Source organism: Cimex lectularius, unplaced genomic scaffold (genome assembly GCF_000648675.2).
Source record: "Cimex lectularius strain Harlan isolate CLEC.00 unplaced genomic scaffold, Clec_2.1 scaffold12, whole genome shotgun sequence".
NCBI lineage: Eukaryota > Metazoa > Arthropoda > Insecta > Hemiptera > Cimicidae > Cimex > Cimex lectularius.
In genome coordinates, this window is record NW_019392875.1 from 1,920,063 (window position 1) to 1,939,466 (window position 19,404).

Below are 19,404 nucleotides of genomic sequence, written 5' to 3' on the forward strand. Positions count from 1 at the left end.
AAAAGAGAGACGTGAGGACCTTTCTATCATAAGAGTAGAACAAGACTGGGTTTGCAAGGAGCGTGGGTGTAGGATTAGGGATTACAATAATCCAAAACAAAGTATATTTAAAAATGAGATGGCTGGCGCAAACAGGAGTTATATTAGACTCTAGGTTTTCAAAAATTTTAAGTTACACATTGATTCTTTGGTTATGCGACTGAGAAAACTCCTTTATAAATTCAGTGTATTAAGAAATATCCTAAATTTAAAATTCTTAAAATCAGTATATTTTCCTTTGGTTCAGTCTAACATTTGTTATGGTATTGGTACATGGGTTCGAACCAGTAATTATTATTTAGAACCATTAATCATAACTCAAAATTCTCTTTAGAGAACTATTCTTTCTAAACCTTTTAGATTTAAAACCAATCAACTATATGATATTTTTCAGGTTCTAACATTTAAACAATTGTTTTTAAAATGTTCTTGTATGTATGTCTTTAAAAATAACCTTTTTGCTGAATGAAACAATAAGTATCAAACTGGTAGTGACTAATATTTTCACATCCAAAGTAAATACTAATTATTCCTTTAATTTTTCATTAAATGTTGTTTTTAGATTTCTTTACAATCGTAAAATTAATTTTAACAAATTTAATTTGTATTATGATTTCAAAAAATTTATTACTGTAAAAATTTTAAATTTATAATTTGAACTTTTTTGTAGTATATTTGACATCATATGGCAATCATGGTATTCTTTAATTTCTATTTTATCTTTATTTGAATTTATTGCATTTTATTTTAATTTTGTTTTCTCTCTTCATTATTTGTGTTTTTCTTTCATTTATTTGGTCTTATACACCTTCTCAGTCCTTTTGAATTAACTTTTAGCAAATTTGTTTCCTGGCATAACTCCTGCCACCTTTTACAAACATAGCTTTTAGGTTTCAGACGAAAATGTTCAGACTTAAATGAATTTCTTTTAATTATGGTGTTATTATTTTATCCTAAAATGTTTCCTATTTTATGTTTATAATCCTTATTTATGTTTTATCTTGCTGTAGAACTGTACTTTTCGCAAATAAAGTTATTATCATTATTATTATTTTTTATTAGTTATGTTTTTAATTATCCATCTATTTATTTATCTAGTCTCGTGTTTTACTACTTGAATCTATAACTTCAAAATTTTGTGTGATTATTAATGGTAATCGAAGTCTATTTATTTTTTTGAGGATGTGTGGTGATTAGTGACCGTTAATCGATATTTATTTAGAAATCGTGAGATGCGGTCTGGTGTGATGTAGGTTTCAGACAAACATTTTCTTTATCGTGCCAACGTTTCGATCTTTATTGAGATCATCTTCAGAGCCTGGGATTTACAAACATTGTTTAACAAATACATTTAGGATGTGGAAAAGTGAATTTATACAATGCAAAATATTTTTTTTTTTTTTTTATTCGATCAAAGTATTTTTACTCACTCAAAGTGTTTGTCTTCTGTGTAATTGTGATATTCTTGCGTGTCGACTTCCTTCCCCACCCCTTCAAAATCCTACGTATATAAACATAAAACAGCAAAATCTCACTGGCACTTTCAACACGACACGCAAGAATATCACAATTACACAGAAGACAAACACTTTGAGTGAGATGAAATACTTCGATTAAATATAAAAAAATATATTTTGCATTGTATAAATTCACTTTTCCACATCCTAAATGTATTTGTTAAATGTAAACAATGTTTGTAAATCCCAGGCCCTGTAGACGATCTCAATAAAGATCGAAACGTTGGCACGATAAAGAAAATGTTTTTTCTGAAATCTACAACACACCAGACCGCATCTCACGATTTCTGAATAATTAATTTTTTGAGAATGTTAAATTGAGTATTGTATACATATGTATATATTTATTAATAGTTCTTGTGTGCTATAAATGGGCTACGCACATATATTAAACTAATTTATTTGTTACATTTTGAGAAATTGTTTATGTACATAGTCCTGCCATAAGTTCTGTTACAAGAAAAAGGGCCATTAGGAAATAGACAAACTTGATAATTTAAAAAAGAAATTTATTTTAAAAAATCCAATATTTTTTAAGATTGAAATAAAATAATATTACTCGAAATGACCACCTTTTGCCTTCACACAAGCTTTTAGTCTTCGGGGCCAATCATCTATGGCAGTACGCAACACGTCTTGAGGAAATTTCTCAACTGCTTTTAGCAGAGCGGACTTGAGGCTCTCTAAATTGGCGTGTTTCCTGTAGCACGCCATAAGCTCAAGATGGGACCACACCTTGTGGTCCAGAGGATTCAAATGTGGGCTTCCCGAAGGCCAATCTGAAGCCTGAATGAATTCCGGAACATTTTCCTCCAGCCACTGCTGAGTTTTTTAAAATAAATTTCTTTTTCAAATTATCAAGTTTCTCTATTCCTTAATGGCCCTTTTTCTTATGGCAGGACTAGGTATGTACGCTTGTTTATTGTATTGTTATTTTTTTCTGTAGTTCATTCTGTATAATTCAATGGCTCTTATATAAATACATATTATGTGTGCCAACTTCCGCAGACAGATGATATCTCAAATGTGTAAATTTGTATGTTGTTATTTTGAGGAAAAGAAATAAAAAGCATTTCTATTTTATTCTATAAAAAATAAAGATACCCTCCTTTGTAAACGTTAAAACATACGAGTAAATTGAATGTACGCTTTTCTAACCTAATTAAAACACATGTTGCTAAAAATGAATCCAAAACAAATTATCACAAAACATTTCCATAATGCTGACGGGAGAGACTTTTTTCTATTACATATGGTTCACCGTAGAAATTTAAAACGAGTTTTTAAAAAAAATGCTTCGAAAAAATTACTGTTACCCGGGTTTTTTCTACTTTTTTCGACTAGACATAATTAGCAGGGGTGATTAGGACCGTAAGAGGGGGTGAGTTTATTATTCAACGGATGAAACCGCGGGGTAAGGAACTCAGACATCGTTTAGAATTCATTCTAGCTTTCTAGCTTTTCGGAAACATATATAAATAAAGGAAAAACTGTCTCTTTCTTTTTTTCTCTCTCTCTTTCTCTCTCTCACTCTCTCTCTCTCTCTCTCTCTCTCTCTATTTCTCGCTTTTTCTCTTTCTCTGCGGTTAAAACCAGAAACATTTAATTTACCCCTGACACTATAGTTTATTGCTTTAGTCCGCAGGTTTCCTCTACTGTTGTTGGGAAACAATGCTGCTTTCCGGCAACAATTTTTGTTGTCTATTTTAACTCTTTAATTTAGTCGAATTCTACATAATGGTCTTTCTTTTAGTATAAAAAAAAATTGTTTTGACACTACTGAATATATTTAGTGATATATATTCAGTGGGTTATATGGCCGGGCAATCAATATATTAAAAAATCTTAAATTAGTCAACTGATTATTTTTAAAAAATTCTAAACATATAATCATAGTCAAAAATTAATCAATTTTGCAGATGATATCGAGTTTATAGATGCATTTAATTTTTTAATTTAATTACAATATTAACAAAGACTGCAGACGTGGAATTACGAAATTCTGTGAAAACTTTTTAAGTGATACTAAGTCAAAAAATATTAGATGCGTGTCCAAAAGCTCGTACCAATGGGGGTCTAGGAACAGACAAAGGAATAGTTTAAGAAATTAATTTTTTTTAATAAGCCTTTATTTCTAAGTATTTCAATAATATTGAACATTTCAGTCGATTTTTTTAAAGGATAAGAAATTAACGTGCAAGATTGCATTCAATGATATCAAATAAATGAGGAGAAAAACCAAAAGATGGTATCAAGAAATAATTCTTTGGTTTGGGTACCTAGTGGGGTGACATAAATCCGAACCAAAGAATTAGATAGATAGTATTAGCATCTATCTGTTTTCCTTACAAAAAAAGATGTAAAATAAATATTTGTGATCCATCCCCCAGGAGTTAAAAGTTTACACTTATCTTGGAAAGAGGAGAGGAAACCGCAGAATAGAATGATCTCAGGTCAGGACCAAAGTTGGTCAAATTTAGAACGAGTGTAGGTTTTGTTTCTTCAGAATTTGAACTGAAGGTAAATAAAATTTAAAAAAGAGGAAATGAGGCGAAGGTTTGGAGCGCCGGCGGAAAGGAGAAGTTACAGGCGAGGTGAGTACAGAGCGCAACGACCGGAGACAAGTCGTTTCCAGGCGACCCAAGGAAACGGACTGAAAAAGCCATCCTGGACCGAGTGATTCAGATGGTTAACCGAAAGGGGATTTTTGGTTGTCACAAGGAGGACGATTTTCCCACGTCCGGGTCAGCAGGAGAGCTCAGTCTGATAGGCGATAGACGAAAAAAATACGCCCGGCGTTCGTCGGATTTTCTTCTTTATGTGGATCGTGGACGGAGGATGAGAATGGAAACCTGAAGGGTATTTGTGACTCAATGAGGAGCACGATTTCCGCACCGACGTGGCAATAAAGTAGGCTGTCAAGGAAATCCGCCGGAGGAACACCTTGAACATCTACCAGTTGCCACTCGCAACTTAATTTTGTGCGTCCGAAGTTGACCGACAATTGGGGAGGCTTTTAAAAAATTTGGTTATGGCATTTTGAATAGAGCAGAGCGCATAGTTATGATAGGATTTTGTAAATTTTATTGATGGGTTTTATGATTGCAGAATACTTTATTTTATTTTAATATATTGGATTGTCCGAAAAATAATTCAGGTTTATGGTTATAAAATAAAAAGAAATAAAATAAACGATTTAAAACAAGTTTATTAATTAAAATACCGTCCATCATTCCCAATACACTTCTCCCACTCCTCTATACGCTCTGAATAAAATTTTGAGTATTTATTATTAGCTAATACCGAAACGCATATTTTAACGAGTTTGATCAATAAATTGTTTATTTTAAAAAACGATTATTTAGAGATCGGGAGATGAGGTCTGGTGTGACGTAGGCTTTAGAAAAACATTTCTCTATGGTGCAACGTTTCGATCTTTATTCAGAACATCTTCAGGTCCTGGGATTATAAATATTTTATAAATTATGATAAAATAAATATAAATACATGTAAGACCTAACCTTTTGAAATTTGCTCCTTTTTGTCATTTTTCAACAGTCTAGACGATTCTCGGGGACAAATGAAATGGCCACGGAGAGAATTCATGAAGATATACTTCAGAATTATTAAATCCATTACAGTTCGTGGTCCGATTAACGAATTAACTTTATTCAAATAATTAATCTTCATAAAAGGTATTGGTCGAGATAAAAAAGTCAGTGTCGCGAGCGGGATTCGAACCCACAAAAAATGGCAAAAAGGAGAGAAAATTCGGGAAGTGAGGTTGAGATGGGAAGTTAGTGTCCGAGCGGATCGAAGTCACGATAGTTCAAGTGGTAGAGCAGCGGCGTATTTAATCGAAGATCATTGGTTTGAATCCCGGTCGCGACACTGACTTTTTTATCTCGACCAATACCTTTTATGAAGATTAATTAATTCAATATACAAATTTAAATTAATTAAGGTTTTTAGTTGAGATAAAAAGTCAATGGCACGAGCGGTATTCGAACCCACGGTCTTCGGCTAGATACGCCGCTGCTCTACCACTTGAGCTATCGTGACCTCGATCCACTCGGACACTAACTTCCCTATCTCAACCCCACCTTTTGAATTTTCCCTCCTTTTTGCCGTTTTTCAAATGTCGTGTAATCGGATTGGATTCTCGGCGACAAATGAAATGGCCACAAAGAGCTTTTAGTAAAGTAAAATTCATTTTAAATCATTAAATTCACTAATTTCGTGGTCCGTTTGACCAATTAATATATTACAAATCGAATACCGCTCGTGCCATTGACTTTTTTATCTCAACTAAAAACCTTAATTATATGTAATATATTAATTGGTCAAGCGGACAACGAAATTAGTGAATTTATAGAAATTTAAAGTTTAAACAAAGGATTTGTACTGTACACATTGTCCAAGTGTGTGTTTTCTGTGATGTGTCATGGTTTTGTATCATGTTAAAATGTTAGAGAGATATTAACCTGTTTTTGTTTATATATATGTTTGATTTTCAAGGAGTAGGGAAGGAAGTAGGGATAAAAATTCATTTTTCTATGATAATTCGGCTTCTTTAAGGTGAAAGGGCCGACAGTGGAAAAACGGTTAATGATTTGTCGTTCCAGCCTAGTTATCCTATCAGGATTTTTATAGACGGGGATTTTTAGGGAAAGGAGAGATAAATTGTTGGGGATTTAGACTATGAAGAATCTTATAAAGTTATCTGAAGAAAAAATATGTTTAATTTGTGTGACAGGCCGTGAACGAATGAAATGGATATATATGCTGGTTTGTCTGTGTTTCATACAATTAATGAAGTGTTATAGTGATATTGGTTGGTGTGAGTGTTGAGTTGTAGTTGTAGATTATTCTGTGATTATGGGTTTAAAGTAGTTATTGCTAGGATGAGTGAAAAAAATTCATGGCTCAGGGTAGTAATTCTGTGAAATAGCTCTTTGGCCGTGTTTGTTATTGTATGAAGAGGATGGTGAGATGTAATGTTGAAATAGCGATCTGTGTTTAATGTACCATCTACTTGTTTTATCACGAACACAATAAAAATGATACATTTCTTTCTTCTGATAACTTTAAAATAGACTTCAACAAGTATAAAATTATTCACAACTTTTTTTCCAAACTTAAAGATCCCACACCTATAACACGCCTGATGTAATTTACGATCAATTGTACAGATTGTCAGGCAACTTACATCAAAATTACATCTCAATATCTGGATAAGAGGATAAAACAACATAACTATGATTGCGAAAATCCCAAACAAAATCCTACAGTACTGGCTAATCTCATTTTCAACACAACCCAATTTCGATTTCTACAATCCAAAAATATTAAGCACGGAACAAAACAAGCATAAGCGTAACATTTTTAGAAATGGTTTACATTAACAGAGATAAACAGAGCATCAAATTCAGAACAGACAAAAGTAAACTGTAAGCCGCAGATATGCTAATAACATAATTCAAATTTAATATTAATAATACACATATATGCGCTTCTTAGTGACCGGCTGTTTCATTTTGTGAGGAACGGTCAAGAATGAGGTAGTGTAATAAAACTTTTTTTTCGGACGCTTCGACCTCGGCTGAAATACTGTAAAAAAATTGGATTATCAAATTTTCAGTTTTTAGGATATCAATTTTTGCCCCCTTTGCCCCACTGTGGGATATTTTCATTAATTTATTTATTTTTCCATTTAACTTGCTTCTTATTCTTTTGTTGGGTTTTTAATATATACAACGACTGGCGCTCAACTTTTGCTTTTTGACTATTTCTTAATTTTAAAGTCATAGTATTTGCCTTTTTTTTACTCACTCCCCTAACTCGGAATGAATGTTGTCGATCAATATTGCACCGTACAATAAGTAACGTAGTTGATTGCAGAAAGTATAGAAAATACCAATGGGTCAAGGAAAAAGTGAATCTTTCGAGCTGAATCAAAACCAATATACATATGCTACATATATGTTTTTTTCTAGCCTTAGTTGCCTGTTTTAATTCCGTTCTAAGTCGTAATCTACCCCACATAAAGATGAATAATGTCAAGGCATCAAGTTTTGATGTGTTCCATACACATTTTTCATTTCCCACGTTAGGCGTGAGAGATCTGAATAAGTTATAACCAGATGGATCCAGTGAATAAGGTGGGTAAATCTACCCCGGGGCGTTTGCATTTTTCCAGCCTTGAACTTATTGTGATACGGCATAATAAAATATGAATAATTTTTCTCCAGACAAAATTTAACTGAGTTATAAATACGTAATATTATTTTTTCGACTAGTAGTTTCGGAATTTTCTTTAATTAGTGCTGGTTGTAATTGAGGATAAGACCACAAAGAAGAACTGGGAAAAGATAAATTGGGTACAGCGCTCTCCCGATATTGCCACAAACATAACGATAAGGTTAATCTATTTTACGTTTTAGTGGTAATTGAGCAAGTTACTTCTTTCAATTAATTATTCTTTCTATGTAAGGTCTTGGTTGAGATAAAAATGTCAGTGTCACGAGCGGGATTCGAATCGCGAAACAAAATTCGAACGGTTGTAGGTTGAGAAGTAGAGTTGATGTCCGAGAATATCGAAGTCACGATAGATAAACTGGTCGTGCAGCGGCGTATTTAGCCGAAGGTCTTGGGTTCTATGGTGACACTGACTTTTTTATGTCAACCAAGACCTTACATACAAAGAATAATTAATTGAAAGAAGGAACTTGGTCAATTGACCACTAAAACGTAAATAGATTAATATTTAATAAGTAAACAAAGTATAACCTCACTAAATAGCTCCCCGTGACCATTCCATAAGTCACTGAGAATCCAATCCTGAATACAAGACATTTGAAAGTACCAAAAAGAAGCAAAATTCGAACAGTTTAGGTTGAGATTTAGAGTTGGTGTCCGAGTGGATTGAGGTCACGATAGCTCAAGTGGTAGAACAGCGGCGTATTTAGTGGAACGTCTTGGGTTCGAATCCTGCTCATCACACTGACTTTTTATCTCAACCAAGACCTTACATAGAAAGAATAATTAATTGAAAGAAGTAACTTGATCAATTGACCACTAAAACGTAAATGGATTAATATTTAATAAGTAAACGAAGTATAACTTACTTAAACAGCTCCCCGTGGCCATTTCATAAGTCGCTGAGAATCCAATCCTGAATACACGACATTTGAAAATGCCAAAAGAGGCAAAATGCGAACAGTTGGAGGTTGAGGTGGAGAGTTGGTGTCCGAGAAGATCGAAGTCACGATAGCTCAAGTGGTAGAGCAGCGGTGTATTTAGCCGAAGGTCGTGGGTTCGAATCCTACTCATGACACTGACTTTTTTTATCTCAACCAAGACCTTACATACAAAGAATAGATAAGTTTAATTTTGTAATTTTGTGGCATGTGAAAATTATATATATATATAGTCAGTGTCGCGAGCGGGATTCGAACCCACGACCTTCGGCTAGATACGCCGCTGCCTTAATCACTTGAGCTATCGTGACCTCNTGTTTAGATTAAAAGATATCACGATTTTCCGACGCCAGGACGTGATATCTTTCAAAATCGATAAAAAGCGAAATTACTCTGAAATGGTTGAGAATCGGACCATGGACAATATGAACTTTTTTGTTCATTTTAGGGTGAAGAATCTACTGGAGAAGTTTGTAGCACGAGTAGCAATTCACCCTGTATATATATCAAAGTCATTTTTGACGCACCATTGGAAAATCAACGTGGGTGCGTTTAAATCTGACTCGACGCTTATTTCCTTTGATTGATACGTTAATTAAAGAAAGTGAGTCAATTTTTGGATCACATAGGAAAATAAATGTTGGTGCGTCTAATTATGACTCGGTACATTTTATTTTGTTAGTCACATACCAAAAAATATGCGAATCACTTTTTGACGCACCATTCGTTACAAATTAATTTTACTAGGTTGGAAGGAAAATAAACAAAACCAATATTATTAAAACATTATTAAAACACAAAGTAAAAAAGAAGTCTTTGCAGAGGATCTTTGGAAGAGGTCAAAACAGAGAAAACTTCCTTACGGTTATTGATTTGATCTGTGATCCTACTGTATTGTTGTTTAAATTTTAAAATAAGTTAATTGTATATGTATTATATATTTAAGAAACGCACTGTGATCACATGTACCTCAAAAACTAAAAAAAGGAGGATTTTATTGGTTTTTTAAACTTATATGAGATGCTGAGCCCCAAAAAACATAATGTACTTCTGTGCCCAAAACACCATGTTGTTTAATTCTCTATTAAGGTTTAAAGCCCTGAAGATGACAGTATAAAACTGTCGAAAGCTCGGCGAAAACGGTAAGGAAGTTTTCTCTGTTTTGACCTATTCCGAAGATCCTCTGAAAAGACTTCTTGTATCCAGCAGGTCGATAATTTAGTTCATCGTTACAAAGTAAAAATTTAAAATAATTCTTCACAAATTAATTTGATTAAGGTTTAAGAGTTTTTTTTCTGGTAAAGTAAAAAAATTAAATAAATGTAACAATCGTCTTTGTTACCAAACCAAAAATATTCAAAATCATTATAACGATTGTTCGAACAGACCTCCATTTGCAGTAGCCTAATCTATCGTAAAACGATGATCGGACGAAAAAAATACTCTTAAACCTTAATCAAATTGATTTGTGAAGATTTTTTCTTTAATTTTTACATTGTGTTTGAAGGTTTTAATAATATTGGTTTTGTTTATTTTCCTTCCAACCTACTAAAATTAATTTGTAACGAATGGTGCGTCGAAAAGTGATTCTCCTATTTTTTGGTATGAGACTAACAAAATGAAATGTGCCGAGACATAATTAGACGCACCAACGTTGATTTTTCAATGGTNGCGCCATAAGTTCTAAATTAAAGTTTAAACTTCCAAAAGAAATGGTGTCTGTTAAGCAGATGCAGTGAAACTGAGGAATAAACCAGGAGGAAACTCTTGTGTATCTTACCAAATCCATTTCAAAGCGGATTAACACGATTGTAAACAATTCTTGTTTACTTTTGTGGGATTGTGAAGCATAAAAAAGAGAATAAACATGAAGAGATTTAGCTGGATTTCTCTAAAAAGAATTTCTGTTTAAAAATTAAGGTGGTGCGTTAATTTTGAGCAGGAGTTTATATATACGTATATATTTGATTTTATTTTTAATGATTGTGTTGTGTAATTATTGTTGACGCTTGATATTGTTCTTTATAGATCACATATTCGAAATGATAATTTTGTGAATTTTGTTTCAAAGTAAGTTTTAACGAACACTAATTAAATGTTTAAGTCTGATCATCTATATGAAGAATCTTCTTTAATCCCAAATGCGTTTGGTAAAAGCTTAGTAAAAAAGTGTTAAATGATGATAATACAATCGAACGTTAATCTGTCTGCTTTCTATAGCCTAAGTTTAATCGAACATCGGCCTGACAGATTTTCAAGCTAAAAGCTTTTCAGGTTTTAATGAACAATCGTCCCCACTTAAAAACAATTTACTTTTACAATTAGTATTGTAACAACGTCTATTTTCTTTTATCCGTGCAAATTAATTCACATGTGCCTGTTTGTCATGTTGTTGAAGCCGTGGCTTACGGAAAAGTGCCCCGTCGGTAAATTGGTGTAAACATTTCCAGGAGAGGCTTGGGCCCGGCTGTCAGCTGTCAGCGCTGACATGGACCGAGAATGGGCCAACAACTTCTACTCGAACTGGAGCTAAACTCGTAAAGGTGGTCTGCCTCGGTTCATTTTACCTAGCCGCACAACATCCAAACAACTGTCTTACTAAACATATTTGGGATAGTCTTGAAATAGAATTTATTTTCATATGTTGTCAAAGCTTTTTTTCGATTTTAAATAAAATTTTAAAATTTATCAAAAACAAGGTGCTTTTCGCTTTTGCACTGTTAATGTACCTTAATATCTTTTTTGTTTGAAAACTGCCCGAATATTGTGCATATTGTCAAGTCAATTACGTGCTACGAAGCCGTTAATCTCGGGCGATTCAATTAAGCCCAGTGCTAGGTTGTCTAAAGCAAAGTTTAAATAATGGAATTTTTTAACAATAAACCTATTTTGATGTTCATGAAGTCTGGAAAGATTTTTAGAACAAAATTTACAACTTCACATCCTTAATCAATGTTCACAACGTGTTTAAATCATTAAAAGGCAATCGAATTTTCTGAAAAACTGAACTATATGAAACATAAGGCCCCTGGAGAAGAATAAATATGGCTAAATTTAAAATATTGATCATGGAAAATTCATTTACATCCTGGTTAATATTGAAGTAGAAGTAAGACTAATAGTTACTAGTAGTTACTATTTAAAGTTTTACTAAGCAGTTTGGGTTTTAGTAATTATTTATTAATGCTAAGTTTATTTAACTAAAGTAAACTTAAAACTTAGTTAAGTAAGCTGTAATAGGTTTAAACCGATTGTTTTCCAAGTTTAACAACAAAGCAGATTTACATACAAGAGTTTTGTCTCTTTATCGTTGAATTAATGATGTTGAAAAATTAAGTAATGTTGAATTATGTTTCAGGTGGTACCATGTGACGGGCGGGTACGAGCCAGTGCCCGTGATCGCCGGTCCGAAAACGAGGGTTCTCGGCCCCGTATTGGCGATTGAGGCTGTGACTGAAGAAGACGGCGGGCTCTACAGGTGCGTCTCTTCAAACCAAGGAGGTGAAGCGACTGCTGAAATCAGGCTCAACGTCATTACTCAAATGTCAGTCGAAATAAGTCCCCAAGTCGCCACGGTGAGGCTCGGGGCCACTTCGGAATTCAGGTGCACCGTATCTCACGGATCAGGAGCCCATCTGATCACATGGCAAGTTGACATTTGATTTTTATTTTGACGTGAAAATTATTATTCTTATATTTACAAAATTAAAGCTAACAGTCAACAAACACAAATCTATGTAAAACAACAAAAACATATCATGAGAGGAATTCCACCTTATTCTTTATATTTAAGTGTACTAAGCCCGCAAGACTTGTGAGTATTGCTGAAGTGTTGTTCTTGTACAGATATATTTCATTCAACACCTTATGAAATAATTTAACCGTCAACTAACAGAAATCTATGTAAAACAACAAAAACATCTCACCAGAAAAATTTCACTTTATTCTTTTTATTCAAGTATACTAAACCCGCAAGGCTTGTGAGTATTGCTGAAGTGTTGGTCTTGTAAAGATATATTTCATTCAACATCTTATGAAATAATTTAACCGTCAACTAATATAAATTTATGTAAAACAACAAAAACATGTCACCAGAGGAATTCCACCTTATGCTTTATATTTAAGTATACTAAACCCGCAAGAATTGTGGGTATTGCTGAAGTGGTGGTCTTGTACAGATATATTTCATTCAACACCTTATAAAATAATTTAACCGTCAATAACATAAATCTGTATAAAACAATAAAAACATGTCTCCAGAAGAATTCCACTTTATTCTTCAAATTTAAGTATACTAAACCCGCAAGACTTGTGAGTATTGCTGAAGTGTTGGTCTTGTAAAGATATATTTCATTCAACACCTTATGGAATAATTAATTGTTATTAATGTAGTTTAGACATTACATTTTTACGAATTTGCCACAACTAGGGCAAAGCTTGGCAAATTAGGCCTATGGCTTGATGTTGTAATTTTTTTATTGCATATCGTGTACTATAATCTTCACAGGAATCCTGCGTACCCTCTACAGACAGTTTCTTCACCGTGTTAACTTTTATAATTGACGGTGGCAAAGCTATCGTCTGAGTTGCGAGTTGCGATTTTCCCTGTTGTTGACTATTTCTATTAGATCTATGATAGCCTCCGCTCTAAACATTGTACGCATAATGCGAAACAACTTTCTAAACCTGCTGAAATACTTTCCCAACACTGCTTTAATTTTTTTTACTCTTTAGCCACTTGCTCCATCAAAATTTCCACAGCTGTGAAGTTGTGAACTCAGAAATTTATATACGATTGTAACAAGACAAAAACAAACACACATCTAAAACATCCAATTGTACATAGATCAAAATAGTTAAGATAATTCAAATCGTTCTAAACTATCATTATCTATCAGGGAAGACGTTATTCTTCTTGTACCCTCAAATAAATATAAATATAACCATTATTCCAAATTATAATTACCCAACATCTCTTGACTAAGCGTGACCAAAAACTCTAACTTCATCTCGCCATTTTGGGTACTTTTACGTTGTTGTTTTTTATTTTAATTTTAATTTTAATTTTTTAAATTTGAATATAATTGTTTCCTATATCTTCCAGTCTGTAGACATTCATATTTAATCTGTTGAATAAGGGGTAAGTGGAAATTTAGGACCCATTGCACTAACATTATTTAAGCTCATTTTAGTAGGCAACCGAGTTCCACTCAAAAATTTCCGTTTTACAATATATCTTCAATGTGTTGGAATGATAAAATTAAACGCAAACGTACAGGGAGGGTTAAATTGCTTCACAGTGACGTGATATTCGTTTCATAATTTAGCCTATAATTATTACATTACCTATATAGCCTATATTAACTATTGATCAACAAAAGTTGAAAATCATTTGAATCAGTTTTTGTTCACACTTTTCTATAAAACCTGATTAAATTTTGATGTCGTTTGTATTTTTTATCTTTTGAAGTCAAAAGTAAGTTTTGAAAACAAAATCCAATTATTGCATTTTATTTTTAAAAAGTCTGTCCTTTTAATCTATTTTAAAATAAAATTAGACTTTTTAAATTTTTTTTATAATTTTTTTAAATAAGTCTATTATAATATTTTCTACTCCCTATTCCATTGGTCACCGCTACATGCCTCTGAAGAGGCAGACGGTGCATTTAAATCCGAAGATGACATATTTACAAAACTAAAACTAACAGTCATCTAACATAAATCTATGTTTTTACAAAAAAAAAATAATAATAATAATACCAGGGGAATTCCATCTTCCTCCATACATTTAGGATACTAAACCCGCAAGACTTGTGAGTATTGCCGAAGTGTAGCATCAACATGGTTTAAACTCATTTTAGCACTCAACCGAGTTCAACTTAAAAATTTCCGTTTTTCAATATATCTTCAGCCGAGATCAAATGATAAACTAGGGTCAATCTGAACAAACGTCCAGGATGGGTTTAACCGGGTCACAGTTAAGTGACATTCATTTCATAATATAGCCTATATGTTTCAAAAGTTCTCACAATTTAACTATTGATTTAAAAAAATTTAAAAATTATTTTAAACAATTTTGTTCACACGTTTTTTTAAAAACTGATTACATTTTTATGAGATTTGCTTTTGTTATTTTTTGAATATCGTCAAAAGTAATTTTAGAAAACAAAATCTAATTATACATTTTATTTAAAAAAGTCTCTCATCATTTTAATCTATTTTAGTATAAAATTACTTTTTTAATTTTTTTATAATTTTTTAAATTATTATATTATATTTTCTACTCCCTACTCCATTGGGCACCGCTACATGCCTGTGAAAGGGTAGACGGTGCATTTAAATTCGAAGATGACATATTTACAAAACTAAAACTAACAGTCATCTAACATAAATCTGTTTTTACAAAAAAAATAAAAAATATAAAAAAATAACACCAGGGGAATTCCATCTTCTTTGATACTTTTAGGATACTAACCCCGCTAGACTTGTGAGTATTGCCGAAGTGTTGCACCAACAGGGTTTAAACTCATTTTACCACTCAACCGAGTTCAAATTATAAATTTCCGTTTTTCAATATATCTTCAACCGAGTTCAAATGATAAACTTGGTTCAATTTGAATAAACGTCCAGCACTTGTGTCTCAGTTAAGCGATATTCATTTCATAATATAGCCTACATGTTTCAAAGTTTCAAGAGTTCTCACAATTTAATTATTGATTTTAACAAAAGTTTAAAGTTATTTAAATGAGTTTTTTTTATACGTTTTTATAAAACCTGATTAAATTTTTATAAGATTTGCCTTTCTTGTCTTTTGGGTGGTGTCAAAATTAATTTTAGAAAACAAAATCAAATTAATCCAATTATTATATTTTATTTAAAAACATCTGTCATTCTTCAATTTTAATTTGTTTTGTGTAATTAACTTCATCATAATGGTCCAGGTTTGGAGAAATTACATTGATTTTGTGCTGATATCTGCGGAGAATTGTGATTATCTCGAAAAGCGTTCAGCTCGAATTTCCTGGTAAGTGGTAATTTTAGAAAGGCAGAAAAAAGAAATTGGCCCGGGTCCTTTTCTATTGTTAATCGGCACCGGGAAAATATGCATTGTTGCCCGGAGCACCCTCTACGGCAGACACAGAGGGAGTGCGAAAGACGGATGTAATTACATCCTTCCGCTTACGGTTTACCAGAGTTCACATTTGCGGGGACGAACGTATAATTAATTTTGCCCATTTTCCACAGATTGTTGAAACTCGAGTGGATTCGGCTTTATTGTCTGTGGCGGTGTGAACTGTTGAATTTACAGGTAAAACGACTTTATGGCAGACGGGACTTATCACTTCATAAAGTTAATAACTGAAAGTGTAAAACTATGTTTAAATAACGGTTTCAAAAAGAAATTTTTGGGCCCAACCTCGATTTTCAAGATCGAAAAACAAGGTCCCAGAAGTCATTTTAATCGGATCTGACTATGGATATATTATAGATGAGGCACCTTTTATGAGATACTTCCTTTATGAGAAATGAAATATTCCAAATATTAAATAAAAAACGACTAAAACAAAAATAGAAACAAAAGAAAATATTTTATTTACTCTAATTTTATTTATGAATTTCTTTAATTGAACTTAATTTATTTTTATATCCATTATATTTGGTGGTCCGATTGACCAAATAACTTCTTTCAATTAATTAATATTTTTATGTAAGATATTGGTCGAAATGAAAAAGCTTTTCTTTACGTGTATCTTCACTAACAGCTCTCCGTGGCTACTTCATATGCCCCCGAGAATCGAATCCTGATTACACGATATTTGAAAAATGGCAAAAAGGAGGGAAAATTATAAAGGAAAAGAGTAAAAATTTTTTTGACTTTGTATCTACAACTGTACATATATTATATACAACCAGCAGATTGGATTTCAGATTATCTGTTTGGCATTATGGGCGTTATAGAGAAAGCTACCCATTGGCAGCCGCTCTGGATTAATGAAATTATATTAATCATTTATGAGGTCTCTTATCCATATTCTTTTCAGACGTTTACGTGGTAATTGTGGGGAATGGAGTAATCGTATTTGTGTGTTGCTGTGATTTTGTAATTTACTATGAAAACGTCTGTACCATGTTTTGATGGATGAAAAAACAGTTAGGATTTGAAGATCTCGGTGAAGTGTATTACTGTTTACATAAAAAGGGGCAGAAACAATTAGTCTTAAAATTTTGGAGTCAAAAATCTTTGAATATTGGAATACTTGGCCGATCCATATACTTGGCACCCGTACATCCAAATAGGTTTTAGTAGGTCTGTGTATGTCGAAAGTTTTGATTTTAATGGTAATTTTGATAGTCTGTTGAGTAGGTAATAAAGAATTTTAAATCGTTTATTCAGTGTCGGTTTTTTTAATCGTGTGTGTGAATTCCAAGTTAGTCTTCTATCAAATGTAAGTCCTAAATAGTTTGTCGGATTGAGGAACAGTTTCATTGTATAAATATATACTAGGACAAGTCTCACGACGGAGTGTAAAGGTGACATGTTGTGACTTTCAGGGATTAAACTTTATTTTCCAAAGATTGCTCCATTTTTCTGTTGTTGATATGTGGTTTTGTAACATGAGTGAAGCTTGTGTAGAAGAGAGTTGGCTTGTTAATATGGCGGTGTCATCTGCAATCTCCGTATCCTGGTTTACTGCGAAAAATCTGTCTTTAAGGTATGATTGTATAATCAGATAATAGGCCTGCGGTAAAAATAATTTTAATTTGTATAATAATCCCTCATGCCATACTTTGTCGAAGGACTGAGAAACATCTAGAAATACTCCAGTCGTTACAGTTTCTGCTCGAGACACGAAGTAATGAAATCAGTCACTCTGTGAAGTTCATGAGTGGTGGAATGATGGGTTCAAAAGTCAAATTGATGGTTTGGTAAGATGTTGTTCGAAGTAGCAATGTAGATAATTCTTTTGTAAATTAATTTTTTGAATAATTTAGAAGGAACGGGTAACAAACTAATAAGACGATAAGATGATGGGGAGCTTAAATTTTTATGGGGCTTTGGGATCATTTTAATGTAAGAAAGTTTCCATTGCATAGGGAAGTGTGTAGTCCTCAGAATTGCGTTAAATAAAGAAGTCAAAAAGACGACTGCGTTTTTAGAAAGTTCTTGAAGAACTTCAGCTGTTATCAAATCATGACCAGGTGATTTTTTTGTAGGAAGCTGTCGTATTTCTTGTGATACTTGTTTTGGAGTTATTGGTTTAGGTGGCAGATCTAGGGGCATAGGTGTCACAAGTGAATCTGATATAAATTTATCGTGTTCAGTATTCATTATGTTATGAGGTTTGAATACCTCGGATAGATGTTTGTAAAATATAAGTGTAAAATTTAAAAAAAATTATATTGTGTTACGACCTAACCTAAAATAAAATTACAATTTTCTAAATCAAACGTAATGCATTTTTTTAAAGAAAAATAAAATTAATAATCGTTTTTAGTTTTTTAAGACTTATTTTAAAATAAAATTACACTTTTATCTCTATTAGGTTATAATTTTTTTTAGTCACTACTCCATTGGTCACCGCAACATTCATATGGAGGTGCAGGCGGTAAATTTGAACCTAAAAGTGACATATTTACAAACTTAAAACTAACAATCGATTAACAACTTATAAGGTAAATAGGCGTAAATGTTAACATAAATCTGTGTAAAACATTAACAATAAAAATGACACTAGGGGATTCCATCCTATTCAATATATTTAGAATACTAAACCCGCACGACTTGTGAGTATGGATGAAGTGTTGGTCTGTAAAGACATTCAACCACTAATGAAGTAATTAATTGTTATTAATATAATTTAATTAAAATTAAGTTATTATTGCTAAAAAAAATCGCCGGATAACAGGTAGAGCTATTGCCGTTCGAAAATGAATTTCTTAAACTCCGGCACACCGCTTTTTTCACACTCCAGCTCATAATTGGAGGCAGGAAGTAGTACAATAAGCTTTATAGAGCTACGGTGCTCAGGGAAACTTCTCCAGTTCTTTGTATCCACATTCCATCCAGCTATCCTCGGTTAGCTCCTGAGTTAGATCATTGGTTTCCATTAAACGATAAAATCATCGTTTAAGAAAATTTCATTTAGAAAATTAGATATACATAAATAAATGCTGTGCCGCAATGTTCTTCCAGTTGGGTAAAATGTTACTAAAACGAGTTTAAAAAGAATTATGAAATCAAATATTCAACACCATTGTTTTATAAAGAAAAAAAAACAATTTCTCCGGCGTGTGTTACTAGCAGTACAATCAGCTATTATAACAGAACTTTCTAATTCCTAAATTTGATATTCATTGTGTAAGGTTAACTACAACGTTAAGTAGATAATGTCCGTCGGAAGTTTATCAGGTTTTAGCTGCTGCAATTTCTCTCGATATATGGATAGCTTTATTCACCTGTTGCAGGCTAGAGTGGAAACTACTCATTACAAAAAAAACTCTTCCTGGAATTTTTGCTCAATGTTGGTCATTAAAAAACAGTGACTCCTGCTCATAGAAAACTGTTACTGGAATTTTTGCTCAATGTTGGTCATTAAAAAATAGTGTCTCCGGCTCACAGAAAACTGTTCCTGGAATTTTTGCTCAAT

The 19,404-nt window shown here is 32.7% G+C and overlaps 1 protein-coding gene across 1 annotated transcript in view; it reads left to right on the forward strand.

The window, feature by feature from the left end:
• Positions 1 to 19,404, forward strand: part of LOC106673888 (Down syndrome cell adhesion molecule-like protein Dscam2) — a 390,426-nt gene that overhangs the window by 269,598 nt on the left and 101,424 nt on the right. The window contains exon 5 of the mRNA XM_024228922.1: positions 12,114 to 12,401. Within this exon, the coding sequence (XP_024084690.1) occupies positions 12,114 to 12,401 (288 nt within the window). The remainder of the gene's footprint in view (positions 1 to 12,113; positions 12,402 to 19,404) is intronic.